The 15,601-nt window shown below is 39.2% G+C and overlaps 1 protein-coding gene across 5 annotated transcripts; it reads left to right on the top strand.

Annotated features, from left to right (window-relative positions):
- Positions 1-1,188: 1,188 nt before the first annotated feature.
- Positions 1,189-14,699, top strand: uimc1 (ubiquitin interaction motif containing 1). Of its 5 annotated transcripts, XM_028030531.1 has the most exons (24): positions 1,189-1,253; positions 1,557-1,643; positions 3,988-4,106; positions 4,232-4,316; positions 4,549-4,667; positions 5,474-5,612; positions 5,700-5,866; positions 5,974-6,104; positions 6,207-6,561; positions 7,256-7,313; positions 7,398-7,498; positions 7,612-7,736; positions 8,571-8,751; positions 8,941-9,045; positions 11,380-11,435; positions 11,651-11,817; positions 11,912-11,994; positions 12,102-12,201; positions 12,311-12,616; positions 12,743-12,824; positions 12,997-13,093; positions 13,188-13,236; positions 13,467-13,500; positions 14,256-14,699. In XM_028030531.1, the coding sequence occupies exons 2-24, from the start codon at positions 1,604-1,606 to the stop codon at positions 14,422-14,424; spliced, it is 2,868 nt and encodes a 955-aa protein (XP_027886332.1). In that variant the 5' UTR covers positions 1,189-1,253; positions 1,557-1,603; the 3' UTR covers positions 14,425-14,699. The 5 variants fall into 5 exon arrangements, with proteins under 5 accessions (XP_027886332.1, XP_027886329.1, XP_027886331.1 ...); XM_028030528.1 differs by having other exon boundaries at positions 5,974-6,561; XM_028030530.1 differs by having other exon boundaries at positions 5,974-6,561; positions 11,912-11,976.
- The last annotated feature ends 902 nt before the right edge of the window (positions 14,700-15,601 follow it).

Below are 15,601 nucleotides of genomic sequence, written 5' to 3' on the forward strand. Positions count from 1 at the left end.
GGAGTCTACGGTGTCACGTCATACACTGCCACCTACTGCCCAACCAATGTATGTACAGAAAAATGTGCTGAAATTGGCATGACCAACAGCCATAAATGCAGAGCCCTTGGAAATAAGGAAATATTGGCAACATCAAATAAAAACTAAGGACTATTATAACTTTGAACCATTGATTTGATGCTTGGAGGATTTCGTAATTAACCATCTGCTTATTAAAGTCGGCATCATGCTTCACTTTTAAGAGACAGTTTCAGCCATACTGATACAATGCTTGAACAGTATGTAGCTTTTTTTGTTTGAAAAGTTGAACACACCAGACATAAGGTAGACAAAGATGGAAGCATAGCTATTATCCAAGCCAAATGGCTATAAAACTAGTGATAAAAAAGAAGGATTGGATTCAAGATGTAGTACGAGTGGCGCAGAAATAGCTGAAGATGGAATAGAATAGAACAGAATAAAATAGAATATGTATAATTAATCTATCAGGGGAAATTATTTATCTGCTGTCAAGCTACTCCAGCTAAAATGCTGAGCAAGCAGAGAATTTGCCATCAGACAAAGTTACCGTCATTGGTGGTTCTTGAGGGCGAGCCTCTTATTTTGAATTGGATCCATTTTTTTGTTCTCAAAATAATTCCCAAACATTTTGAGAATCTGTGTTCAGAATGATAATCTTCAGCCCTGGTCAATCTAAGTGTTAACACGTTACCAAAATAAAACTCAAAAGGGGCACAACGTGCATCCATATTTTTATTTTTTCCAAATTTGTTCCGCCCTTGATAAAATTGTGCTCTGGGCATTGAGCCACATAGTCTGAATCAAAAACCACCACTGGCCTAGGAAGAAAATTAACAAAAAACAACAACTCCCTCCCCTACCCCCCTGGAATATCTGAAGCTTTATTTATAAATCTTATTACTTTACTGCAAAAAGGAATTCCCTTTTAGGGTAAAGTCATAAACGCTCTTTTAGGAAAGGATTTTTAAAATACTCTTTTGGCCAACGATGAGTCAAAAGATGACTAAAAACATAAAAGGAAAAAGTCGTCAGAAAGGTATTCATACATAAAATTCTTTAATGCAATTCTAAAGAAGTGCGTCAAAGAACTGTGCTGTCTTTCGCTACGTATAGTAGTGACTTGACTAAGTGGGACTTTGGATTGGAGCGTGACATACGTCTTACGTAGACATCACGTGGTAGCGTGAACAGAAACAAACATGGCGCCGCGAAAGTGAGAAAAAAACCCTGCGGTGAGTGTTTTAAAACTGAAATTGCCGTACTTTGCTGTTGTCTTTGGCAGATTTTAGATTAAAATAAAAACACAAACATAAACAAATTAAAAGTTAATTCGTGCTGTAACTTGACAGTTATCTGATCAGGAAACTGAACGAACGAACTTTATTTGAGGCTTTTTTGGTGTGTCGTGTGTTCAGTTTGTTTCCATACCAACCGCCGTCCTCGCGCGCTGTCATTTAACATTCAGCTGCCTTATTCTGCTTAACGGGACTGTGCTTTTTAAACATTAGTTTATTAAGTTTGTTTGGTTACTTTAGGCCTTTCCTGCCAGTCAGCGCTCAGGGTTGGATGATCCCACACGCAGATGAGAGGAAGAGGAAGACACTCTTCATCACCGTCGTCAGGTAACAGCTGCTGTAACTTCCTTGACAATATAACATAAAAAATCGAGAGAAAGAAGCGGTTGGTCTGGAGTCACCTACTGTTTCAACATACCTGTGCACTGCAACAAATCTAAACATTAGGGAAAAGGTAAATCCAGTAATTCAGTTGAAAATATGAAAACCAATATGTAGATTCGTTGTACAGAAAGTGATTCAATTTAATTCAAAATACTTTAGAAAGGGAAATAAAATGCAACTAGTATCATCCGAGTACCTTCAAAGATGGTGTGAGAAAGAAAGTTATCCAGTAGCAGTCAGTCTTGTAGGAAATCTAAATAGGCTGCTGACTGAAGACTGCGTGACAATCTTATGACTTTCATGACATGCTAACACAGGGGTGGGCAACTCCAGGCCTCGAGGGCTGGACTCCTGCAACTTTTAGATGCATCTCCACTTCAACACACCTGAGTCAAATAATGAGGTCATTAGCAGGACTCTGGAGAACCTGACTGCACTTGGGAGGTGATTCAGCTGCTGGATTCAAGTGTGTTGGACCAGAGAGACTTGCAAGAGTTGCAGGACACCGGCCCTCGAGGACCAGGATTGCCCACCCCTGTGCTAACAGCTCACTTTCTGGACAATAAGAGATGAAACTTCACAGGAACATGTCCTGGATGATGCAAGCACTGCTAATCCGCCTCATTTGCTTTTGCTTTTCTGAAGTCTGTCATCTTCCTTTTGACCAGTGTTTTCAATCCTGGTCCGAACCAAGCACAACTGATTTAAATGACCATTTCAGCACTGGCTGTATTTCAAGTGTTGCAGATGCTTTTTAAATCAGCCACTCATTTAAATCAGGTGTTTTGGCAGCATGGGGACACCTGAACAAGTTTTTCCCCTTCTTATGAGTCAATAATGAAAATATTTCTGAATTACAATGATTTTTATTTGTCTTATTTAGTACTGAGAAACAAAATTAATTGAAAAAAAAAAACTAATTTAATTGGCTGAAAGCCTTAATTATAAAAATTAATGACAAAACATTTAAAAGATATCACGGTATGTGTGAGTGTGATGAATCTATACAAAATGAGTTGCAGTTGTTGAAGCAAATTGCTTGAGTTAATTAATTTTCAATGATTTTCCAAGTATGAAAATAAAATAAATCTAACATCACCCTGCTTTAGTACAAGCATCTCCTGAACTCATTTGATTGCAGTTTAACTGATCTATCTATCCTTACACATAGTTATGGATTACGACCCAAATACAGAGATACTGGATACATAAAGCTTTTTTGTGATCAAGTAGTTTTTAGTACCTTTGACAAAAAATGAGCAAAGATTCTATATATTAAGTCAGTAGGAAATATTTTTTTAGCATCTCTAAACATTTGCTTAGAAGTTCAACAACAAAGCATCACTGATGGTACATAATAGATGTTTGCTTTTTAGTACTTTGATGTCATTAAACTGCTACAATATGTGATTTGTCACCTTGTCTAAATATAGAAGAACCTCAGTTGGCCTATTTCTACTGAGAGACTTGTACTTTTAAACTTGTAAAGACTTGATGTGTTTTCTTTGTCCTGAATCCTAAGAAATAAAATAAATCTAGTTATTTTCAAAACAATGCAGATGAACAATATACTAAAAACATCTTTAATTTCAGGCAAAAACAAAAGGGCTTTCTGAATTGAAGAGGTTGCTGCTCTAGATTGTGTTTGTCTCTTGCCTGAAAGAAAATTAGGAGCAGTTATCCAGTAGAGATGTTGCTCCTTTAGATTGAGTCAGCCAGCATGCTACATCTGCCTCTTTTTAGAGGTTTTATAGGCACTCTAAAATATTATTCATCAGAATGGAAATTATTGAGTTAATTTTAATTAATCATCTGATTAATAGCTTATTTCAACAGGCTTAAACGAAAGACTTGTTTTCTTAATTTTGACTAGAAAAGGAGTTGCACTTTTTATTTTTTTTTAATGATCACTTGTTTTATGTAATTTATTTTTTAAAGTTTTTATTAGCTCCAGTGGCCTTTATTTGAGAGTGGTTAAACAGGAAAGTGGGTAATGAGAGGGGGGCAGGCAGCAAAGGTCATCAGGCTGGAGATTAAAGCCTCCATTTGTGGGTTGTGCCTTCCCCCTGTGCAGCACCCATGTTAAATATATTTAATAGTCATTATTTAGTTGAAAACAATTTTCATATTTAAGAGTTGTTTTTGTCTATTTTCTTTGTCAAAAGGCCACATTTTTGGTTCTGATTGATTTGTAAAAGCAAGAATAGGGTAAAACTTCCAAGATGGTGAATACTTTTTATATTCAGTTTGTAGAAACTCTCAAGTGTCATTTTTCTTCCTGTCATAGCGACACAGCAGCAGAGCAGGATGGCTCTGAGGAAGAAGCTGGCTCAGAACGTTTCCTCTGATAGCCAACAGGATGAAAACACCCAGGAGGACATAGCTTCTACCGACACAGAAAGCAGGGTAAAGATGTTTAAAATCAAAACTTATAGTTTTAATGTATGTATTAAAAACTGAACCTAAAACATATTCACTGATTAAGCTATAGAAGAGTAAATTCCATCTGTGGTTTGGAATCTGTTTTTCAGGATGAGTTCTCGTCTTTGCTTCGGTCAACATCATTAGCACGAGAGAAACGCCGAAGGGAGAGGAAGAACCACTCCAGACGAAAAGGTGGATAAACGAATAGTCACCGTTTCCTGTCACAGGCTGTTATTCACTGGAGAAAGTTTCAAAACGTTGGAACTTATTCTTTCAAAAACTTGCTCTTTCAGTGCATTCTTGCTTCTGTATTTTCTAGCCCATAGGAAACGTTTTTATGTACTCTTGGTACTCAAACACTCTTGGCCCAGTGCTTTGGATTTGTTTAGGTAAATTCTGTTGGTTTTGTCTGTTTGCTGCTCAGAGATGACTGAGGATGAGGAGATGGACCTGGCGCTACAACTCAGCAAACAGGAAGCCAGCAACACAGCACTGAGACAGCAGCAGGAGGATGAGAATGTGATGAAGGCCATTCAGGAGAGCGTGAGTTCAGATTTGACATTACTTTCTGCAGAAATCCTGTTGAAACAGGGATATGGGTTTTCTGGGCTGTAATTCAGGTAAGATAAGAGAAGAATAAAGTTAGCACATCCAGGGTATCCACACTTTCTTAAAAAGCCTTAAATTAATTTAGCTAAAATAATGTTTTGAAATGTCTTAACTTCATTTAAAAAAAGTAAGTTGGCCTTTAATTTAGTCTTGACAGGACTATTTCATCTTGTATATTCAATGTATTTTTTTTTCTCGCGGGATTTTTCTATCAAAGGAAAGTGAATTGCACTCAGACATCTTCATTGTGGTCTGTGAGGCAGGTGGGTTAGTATACTGTTGCTTGCTAGCTAACGTTTTTGCATATATCATGGGTAAGTGCAAATTTATCATCAGTTAGCTGGGCAAAGTTCATAAATTGCTGTGACCATTCATAGTGGTCTTTAAAAGTCTTAAATTTGAGTTGGTGAAACCAGCAGAAACTCTGATACCTGAACAAATAGTGGAAATAATCCATGATTTTTACTAACCCACATTTTCTCTGTTTAAATCTCAGTGTTTTCATATTTAAATACAGGGAGAAATCTGTTCTCTCTTGTTGAAATAGTTTCATCACATTAGATTTCACATGTTCCAGCTCACATTTAGATATCTTCCTGTTCAGAGGTGAAGCTGGAAAAGTCATGAACTTAGACCAAAACCTGCACAGAAAACCAAAAATGATCCCAATGAGAGGAATCATCGGGAGAGTAGACCTTAACATTTGCAGTTTTAATCAAAGAAGCTTTTCTCCCTCATAGATGGTCAACCAGACACAACCTGGTCTGAAGTCTCCAAATAAACATCTGCTTGATGGCGTCCCCCAGAGCACCGGCTCTCGACGAAAACTCTCATACTCTAACGGGGAGAGGATGCCAGAGGAGGGTGGCATGAACTCAGGTGAGTCTGAGGATTTCTTCCTCCTGTAGTTATTCCTTCTGTATGAAGAAAGCTGCTGATTGGTCGATTGTGTTGTTTTTTTTCCAGGAGCTGTTGGACCAGGAGATGAAATTATTACCAGGAGAAAGAAGCGGAGAAAACAAGCTGGCAGTCCTCTAATGGGAATACCAGAATTGTCACAGACTCAGAAAGTTTCCTCTGAGAATTCTCCCAGTATCACAGAACCGGTCTCCGCTCATCTGGACTCTCCGCAGGTCCATTACAGTTTCACCTTTTTTTTCCTTTCCATTCATACTTTACAATCAGTAAAGAATCCAAAGAAAAGTGATCATTTACATGCTTTCTCCTGTTCGGGAAGCAGAGCTCCGACTCAACGGATATTGAAGACTCCCAGCTCCAGATGTCTCCAGTCTTCCCGCTGACCGGCTGCAGAGCGGATGTTCATGTCAGTCGCCTCAACCTGGATGTAGTGGAAGCCTGCAAGAGCTCTGGGTTTGTCTTGTATTCTCAGGACAGTTTGATTTCCACTCAAAAATCTGCTCAGCCCAGAAGCCCCGTGTTCCCCCAGAGTAACCCCATATTCTGTCCCAAAAGTCCTGTGTTCCCAGGAGATGACATGGGCCGTGAAAGACACCTGGAGCAGAGCCCCACATTTGTTAAGAGTCCAGTTTTTGGCAGGACTGCTGACTGCTCTAATCATCCTGCCTGTGAAAATACAGAGCTCAGCTTCTCCTCTCAGGAGAGTTCAAATCCCACTGTGAGGTCTGGCTCCCCCCAGAGCCCTGTGTTCCATAAAAGCCCCTCAGGACAGTCTTCATTCTGTAAAGATCCCCGCCGAGGGCAGGTGGAGCGGAGAGATGAGCGGTCAACAAGCCCCGCTGAACTGCAAAGGACCGACCAGCAGCTCCGAGCTTCTGACCGTGACCAGAGTCCTTCTGGCTGCAGGAAGGTCAGCTGGTTTTACAATGATTCCAGGTTAAAGAAAAACTGCTAAAAGTTGCATGATGTATGTAGCTTTTACAAAAATGTGTTTTTTACATGTTTATTTAAACTACCATCATGCAGTGACATTGTAACATAAGAGATGTTCATCTTTTCCCTGTTAAGTCTTCAGTCAGAGGCCTCTTCAGAGTCTTTGCTAATTGACTGCTACTGGAAATCCTTCTCTTTGAAGATATTTGAGTTACAGCAACATTTTATTTCCCTTTGGGATCAATAAAGTATTTTTGAATTGAATTTGAATCCTAATCTTCCTGTGTGGGGTGAACCTTTTCTTGAAGGGCCAGAGGTCAGATTCCTGATCGTCTGATTACTCTCTCCCTCTCCTTTTTTAAAGAAATTGTGATTATTACTATGATCTCCATAGAAAATTTAACATGTTTGTCAATGGAACAGCTGCAGGAGTTAAATCAGATGAATTTGATGTGTGGTGTAAAGAGACCAACACAATGCCCCATGTGATAGTTTCTGTAAGTGTAGAGCAGCTGCTTTGGGATGCTTCACAATATTTAGGCAAATATTGTGAAACTCTTTTCAACTAGACTGCAAGAACCAGCTGCTTATTGTTTTTTGTTATTACTCCACATCAGTCACAACCTAACCCACTTAAACTGCTTCTGGTTTCCTTCCATTTTTATCTAAAGGACATAAAGTCTGGCGGCTGTCCAACTGCCGAGTGCAACAGACATTCGCCGAAGTCAGGTATGACGTAAGATTACACATTTCATTTTTTAAATGTGCGATCAGCAATTGACTTTCTGTGTTTCCGTAACTATTAACCATTAGAAGAGGTGAATGAAAACTGCGAAGGCTGGACTTCTGCAGAGACGGAGCTGACAAGCGACATGACGCTGATCTGGTCAGAACAGGAGGAAGATGATATTACGGTGCGGAAACATTCAGATTAAAGCTGTTTTTGATGATTATGTTGTGTTTTCAGTGTTGAACCTTTGTCCTCATCCTTGTGTGTGTGTATGTGGACGTGTGTGTTCTGCTGCAGCCTGTTGGTTCTCTCAGCCCAGTCTTCCCTGAGGAGAAAGCTGCTGTTCCAGCAGACAATCAGTTGGGATCATCCCCGAATCATGTATTGACGGCTTCCCAAGAACCGTCCGGGCCAGACTGCAGGTACATCAACCTTACATATAAATTTAAGTTTTCTTATAACTGTAAGAAACACTTTTATTTTTAATTTTTTTGCTTTCAGGTGATCAGAAAATAAATGAAAATGTTCTCCATATTTTTAATAGTAAACATTAAATAATTTTGCATAAATAATTTATGACTAATAAACTTGAAACATAATCTGTGACAGTAGACTGTATTAAAATATGCAAAGTACAGATTGTGATTCAGTTTTAAACCCACAGTAATCCTGGATTACTCCCCTGCTGTCCAGCAGAGGGCGTCTTGACCTAGTGCTGACTCAGAAACGATTATGCAACTTCACTTTTTTACAAAATCTATTCCAAATTTAAGATTGCCAAGAACCCCCCCCGTCCCCCACAGAATAATTCACATTCAGCGTTCACTGTTGAAAATATTTAAACTAAATTAGTGTCTTTATGGCGTTTCCTCAATCTTCTAAAGTAATGTAGCTTTTTGCTATGTAATTTTTAATCATCTTCTCAAGTTTTTTTTCTGATAATCTAGAGAAAATTGTTTACAATGTAAACAATGTTCTAGAGATGGTTCACAGCATGGAGTTAGTATAGATGAGGGCTTATACTGACATGCTAATGCTTGAGCATTCAAGTCACTTGAAAGAAAATAAACAAGCAGCTTCATTTAAATATCCCTATAAATAAACCAGCAGCTTTTAGGTTTAGGATTAATGCCCATTTTAGATCATATTTTCCTTTGTAACTTCATAACTAATTGATTCTCCCTGTAAACCTCCAAAATCTGGAGCCGTTTGGCTTATAATTGAAACACAAGCATCTTTGGTCTTTCTGTTTCCAGCCTGAAACCCCAGAAATGTTCGTCACAGCCACCCACCTCGGCCTTGCATCCTGTGAGCAGACAGGAGGAGGTCCGCAGGGCGTCGCCCCAGCGTGGGGAGCCTTCAGACAGACAGACCATCCACTACTACTGGGGGGTTCCCTTCTGTCCAAGAGGCCTGGACCCAGACACGTACACCAAGGTGAATCTGATTGTCAGTTGGACAAACACAGTATTTAAATTTTAGACAAACTTGAATTACTTGATTATTCCTTATTTTTTATATCCAGATAATAAGCTCATTAATTATCAAAATGAATAATATTTAAAGTTCTAATATTAGCATAAGTGTTAAATGTCAAAGATGCTGAACGGCTCATGTTTTCCTAAGGTGATCATGGCTCAGATGGAGGTTTATGAGAAGAGTCTGAAAGAGGCTCAAAGGGGTCTGCTGAGGAAGGCTGAGTGGGGGGAGGCCATCCAGTCGGAGCCACAGGTCAGCCAACTTTGATTTAATTATTATTATTTTTGTTTATTTAAACATGTACAAAATCATTACTAAAAGATGTTGCACGGGATTTAGCTTAAGCTCGTTCTCGTCTGTAGTCCCTGAGCAGGTGAGTTAAAATAGCCTAACATCATAAAATATACATTAAACATCCCTGTATGCCCTCTTCCTCCAAACAGTGTCTAAGTTGGTTATTTATTTTCATATACACTGTACAAAATAACTCAATCGTTTTTTTAGAAATTAGAAACACCGCAGCTCTATTCCTTTTTTTTTTTTTTTTAAGATTTTATTGGCTCTAGTGACCTTTATTTGACAGTGAATTGACAGGAAAGAGGGTAATGAGAGCAGGGGGAAGACATGCGGCAAAGGTCGCCAGGCCGGGAATCAAACCCGCGACAGCCACGTCGAGGACCAAGGCCTCCACATGTGGGCTGTGCTCAACCCCTGCGCCACCACAGCACACCCGCAGCTCTATTCCAAATCAAAAGTTGATTAAAGTTGTTTTCACTCCACAGGGATTGAGGAACATTAATTATTCGGCTACATCTGGGAATTGTTGAACCGTTTATTTCCTGTCGACCAACTTCTGATGCCTGTAAACAGCCATTCCAGCTCAAAACTATATTCACACATCCTCTGAGTCTCTTAGTGTTGCCACAGAAACAGCATTTTTTCTCTTTGACCATGTTGTTGCTCTGATGATACCGCTCACTTCGTGGTGTGTTCAGTGTCGTCGTCTCGTTGGAAATAAAACATTTTAAGGGTATTTCATCTTCAGCATATGGCAACTACAACCTTCAAATTATTCCAATCATTCTGAGCCATGATTCCTTGAATATGAAACAAATTCCCGACATCATCATAAGAATTTAACTGAAACTTTTATTTTTCTGAACCTTATCTGTTTTGACATAGTGACAGTAACAAATATATATAAAAAATATTTTTTAGAAAAGTTCCATACTGCAGGTCATCAAATAAATGATGCTGACTAAACTCCTTAGTACTGCTGTTTAGATCATTTCCCTTGACTCAGTTAAACAGAATTGGTCATCTGCACGTTATGACTGTTTTCTGTTACTCTGCTACATCTACAATGAATGATTTGCCATGTAGAAACAAAAGTCAAAACAGTTATTAATGTACCGTATTTTCCGCACTAAAGGCGCACCTAAAAACCTTCAATTTTCTCCAAAGCAGACAGTGCGCCATATAATCCGGTGCGCCTTATACATGGACCAATATTGAGCCACAACTGGTCTCGCAACTACAGTAAGCAGCCGCTGACTTCATTTTCCCCGTAGAAGAAGAAACGGGGAAAGCAGACGCCGACTTCATTTTCCCCGTAGAAGAAGAAACGGCGAAAGCAGACGCCGACTTCATTTTCCCCGTAGAAGAAGAAACGGGGGAAAGCAGACGCCGATGTAGCCAGTGGTGCACGCTGGGTTTTGTGTAAAGACCCCAAAATGACTCCTATTAAGAGACACTATTAAGCTATGGGCTTGTTGTTCCTCAGGTTTCAGAAGCAAAAAGCCTGAACCGTAAAATCCCCGTTACTTGGTCTCTGACACTAACGACAATAAACGCACGTAATATACTTGAACATAAGGTAAAAACATTGTCCGTTAGAATATATGAAAAATGTTTAGATACTTAAATAGCACATTTTTACAAGAAAAATGTCTAGCATAAGCTAAAGCTAATGTTAACCACAAAGTTTAAAGAAAGTAAAACTCACCTTCGTATCTGTGTATAACGAGGCGAACATCTTAAAACCTTTCTCCAGCTCCTTGTCGGGGCTTTGGATCGATGTAGATCATTAATTGTTACCTTGGACAAGCCCTGCAAACACCCAGTGGAAAGAGCCTTTTTCAATAGATCGGAAAAGATTGAGCCACTTTTCCCCGAACGCGGAAGCTGAGGTGCAAAGAGCCCATAGAGCAGCAGCGAGAGAATTTAACATGAACGAATCAATGGTGCGGAAGTGGAGGAAGCATTTGTTCATTTTGGGAATGAATGGAGTTTTCAGAACGCTGGTTTGTAATCTGTTAATAAAGTTTGACTGACCTATCTGACTATTTTGTCGACATTCCCTTTATCGCAGTTCCATCTAATGGATGCATAACGTAACCCCAGCCTCTACTGTAGCGTCTATTCTATGCGCCTTATAATGTGGTGCGCCTTATATATGAAAAAAGTTTTAAAATAGGCCATTCATTGAAGGTGCGCCTTATAATGTGGTGCGCCTTATAGTGCGGAAAATACGGTAGTTGGGGATGTTGGTCTGCTCTTATTTTGATGTTGTTTTTTTCTCTCCAGAATTCCATATCCCCTGAAGCATCAGCTGGATCACCTCAGCCTTGTGTTTCTCGAAGGTAAAACTAAATCTCGAAACTCTTAAAGAAAAAATGTGGTTGGACTCCTAGCGACGAAATATATTCAACCCAAGCCCATGTGAATTTCACACTCCAAAATTCTTACCTGACAAAAAACACAAAACTTCAAAAAATATTTTTTATTTTTTCATTGTTCACTGTCATCTGAGAATATGGATCTTTGTCACTCTGATTTGTTGTTTCCTATTTATCAGGAGAGGTCTAAGACTGAGAGGCAGCAAAAGGAGCGAAGTTGCTGATTTTCTTCCAGAAGAGGAAGAGGAGAGAAAAGATGAAGGAGAAGAGGAGCAGCAAGAGGAAGAGGGGAACAAGGAGAGTGATGAAGTGCAGATGGACACTGATGACTGTGAGGTTTGTCCAGGTGAAGTAGTTTACTGTTATGACTTTAGCTCTCAGGTTTCCACTCATATCTGAGCTGCTGACTTGAACAAATTTCTCCTGTTTGAAACAAACAGAAACTCAACTGAGTGACAACAACAGCACAAAAGACCTGAGCTTGGGTGCTGATGCGGAAACACAGGTCAGCCCCCTGCTAGAAGTAAATAATATTACTCTATTTCAAAATTCTGTTCAGGAATCCTTTTATGGCTTAGTGCATAATGATGAAAAGAAATCCTGCGATGTATTTATTTTATCTCTTCACAGCCTTCACAGAAAGATCCTGAGCTGCCTGAGATCAAGATGATCCTCAGAGATGATTCTCCGATCAGAGACGAGTCTCAGGAGCCAGAACCAAATATGAAAAGTAAAAAAGAACAGAAAAGCAAACATACTAAACCTTCTGAGTTTCATTGTCATTCGGTAAATTAACTGCCATAGGTGAGTTTATGTGTGATGCGTTTTATCCACAACAGACTCAAAAATAGAGGGAAACGTCTCAGGTCCCGGCGAAGATGCCGGAGGACAGACTGCACGAAGGGTAAAGAAAGTCAAGAGCAGAAAGAATCCAGAGGTGGAGAAGATGGAGGACCGAAGTCTTCAGAGATCAGAATGTCTTGAACTGGAAGCATCCATCATCCCTCACAGCCCTGAAGCCTCTGTCGACTGTCCCATCTGTCAGGGATCGTTTCCCGTGAATGAGATTGAGATGCATGCGGCGTACTGTGATGGAGAGGTGGCCATGGTCGACCAGAGGAGGCCTGAAAGTCAAGGTTTTCTAGGTAATGCAGAGATTAGTCCTTGGTAACATTAACTAATTTTTCAATTAGTTTGCTTGATTAAAAGTCAATTGGAAATTATCACTGTTTTCCTGGTTTGTTGTGCTGATGTTTTTTCCTTGTTGACAGATTTACTGAAACCTCGTAGGAAGAGAATGAAGAGAACAGAGGTGGTATCGGAGGAAACCACCCAACCCTCTGATATTTGCAGGTCTGTAGAAACCACAATCAGATTAGCAGAGTTTTTTCCAAACTACATTATCTGACACCTTGTCATTTTTTTCTCCATGTTGTGATTGTATGATCCAAGCCTTATGAAATGGGTCTCATTAGTATCACTTTGCCTTTTAAAATCTCAGTAAATCTTGTTCTTTGCTCCACAGGAACCAGGAGAAATGCTACATCTGTCAGAAATCTGTTCCTCTAAGAGATTACAGCCGACATACAGAGCTCTGCCTTCAGCGTGGGACAGTGAGCAGGGTAGGAGTAACCGGAAAAAATCTGCTTTATTTACATATTTAAATACTGTGATGAAAACAACTGTTTAATTTGCTCCTTTGTCTGTACACATCAGAGGGGAAGTCTGTTGTCGGCTCTGGAGAAAACAGAAAGCAGAGACTCAGGTCAGTGGTCAACAAAACTACATTTGAATCCTGTTTGGTAACACCTTGCTCTGGTTTTGGTCTTAAGTAAGCTGCAGGGAAACCAAAAATCAATATTCAGAACTCCCTGTCAGACGAGTTGAAGTATCTCTGATTATCTCTGATTTTGGGTCTTCTTGCAATCTGCACCGTTATGATGGATGTTTTTCCTCAGAAACAAACTCAGGTTTGATGTTTAACTGTTTTCTCAGGTGCTGGAACATCAGGAGCCAAACCCCAACCTGAGTAAGATTTATTTCACAGAACTACTAAACTTTCTTCTGCATATTACATGTGTTTGGGTTCTTAATTTCTCAAGTTTTGATGGGGTTTTTTTTCATTAACTTTTTTGTCTCATGCTTTTTAGCTGAGCTCAGAGAAGTTTTTTTTGTTTGTTTGTTTTAACACAAGGCCTCTGTAGGGTCTTGAAGTTCTTGCAGAGCACATACAGATTTTCTATTTTATAATATTTTTACACTTAGACCTGTGTCAGTATTGTAGGGTTGAAACGATTAATCTGATTAACCGTGATGAAAAAGTTGTTGATCAACTAATCAACTAATTTAGTAACCGATTAATCTTTTCTTTTTCTCTAAACATGTTCTACCCAGACCTCAGCAAGTGGCAGATTTAGTTTCTCCTGGTTCAAATGATGTAAAATAAAGCCTACTAAACTCCTTTTATTCCAATTATTCCAATTGGAATCCAATTATTAATTGTATAATATTGTATACAAAAGATTGAAGTAGTGAAATGAAAAATCTGCAGAATGCAGCAATTTTTAAAATCTGATTAATAGTCAGAATAATCCATTACTAAAATAATCATTAGTTTCAGCCCTGCAATATTGTACATTAATTCATTCATGTTGACATATTTAATTGTCTGTCATATCTTGACATAACTGCTGGTCATCCCTGGTTTTGAATCTGTCTTTCTGCCTGAATGATCTGGAGTCCAACAGCTCTGTGTGTGCGTCTGTGTGTGTGCCTGACTTTCAGAGCAGTTATCGATCTGCGGGACGATGATGAGGAGGATGAGGAGGTTTCAGCGTACAGAATCAGTAACTCTCCCATCAGATCCTTCACTCCCATCTCTGAGGCCACAGGATGCCTTATTGACTTCAGGAAACAGCAGCGACCCAAGAAGCCGAGTCAAAAACGAAGATGACGTCATGAAGAAAGAGCCAGAACCCTTAACCGTCACCAGGCTGCCAGGATTGTGATGGAGCCTTCTTCAAGATGTTTAATTTAAAAAACAAACTGAGCACTCGAGAGGAAGCTGTCTTTGACTCTGTTGAAACCACTATTGTCAAACTACCTCCTCCTTTGTATAAACATTCCCGTTATGTTACTGTAGTTCTGCTTTTTATTTACATGTAATGTCTTTTAATCAAGCAAACTCATCTGCTTCAAAATAAAGATTTTCTCCGAATAACAGTTGAACTGAACTGTAGTGCCTTCTACTGTCAGAATAAAATATTACGCACCTGAATTCAACAGATCTGACTCCAACAATTTAAACTACATAAAGTAAAAACTGAGGGATCACTTTGAAAAATGTAAATGTTTGTTTAGGTCAACAAATGTCCATCAGGGTAGATTTGTATTTTATTTCAATAATCATAAGTTGGAGAACATAAACTCACCCAAGTAGGTGGGGCCAAAAAGAGCAGTCAAGTTTCTAGACCAAATTTATGAGAGGAGCAAACATTCTGTTGAAATAATTATGTGTGACATCTTAATTTTTCTGTTACCTCCCACTCACTAATGGATCAACTACAATGAAGTAACAAAACCTGTCTTCACTTTGTCAAAAAAAACAAATACCACCTCCTCATCCAGTTATGGGAATTGAAGCACCATCAACTGTATCCATGGGTGCTTCCCAACACAGGGGAAATAAATTCTGACAGGTGTTCAGAAGAAAAATTAAAACAAAATACATAGCAATATTTCATCGTTTAATGTATTTGGTGACCTACAGAGAAAAGGAACCTCTTGCAGCTCCAGAGCTGATGAAAACTGTGATCCCATTTCAATATGGATGAAGCTAAAAGTACATGACTGTAATTTTTAATTCATTGTTAAAGTAAAACATAAAATTGGTTGAAGGGACCAATTAGTTATGGCTTTTGTGCCACAGCATATAATCACAAGATATGACTTAGTATTATCTCTTCAGTAGGCTAAAGGGGCACTGGCTCCCACTGGCCCTGACTAGAATCATCTATGTCAAACCACATCTTGTGAGTTCAGAATATTTCCCTTCAGTTACAGAAGCAGGAGCGGTCCTAGCCTGTTTGGGGCCCTGGGCAAACAACATTCAGAAACACATTTTATTTTAT

This window comes from Xiphophorus couchianus, chromosome 11 (assembly GCF_001444195.1).
Source record: "Xiphophorus couchianus chromosome 11, X_couchianus-1.0, whole genome shotgun sequence".
In the NCBI taxonomy this organism is placed as follows: domain Eukaryota; kingdom Metazoa; phylum Chordata; class Actinopteri; order Cyprinodontiformes; family Poeciliidae; genus Xiphophorus; species Xiphophorus couchianus.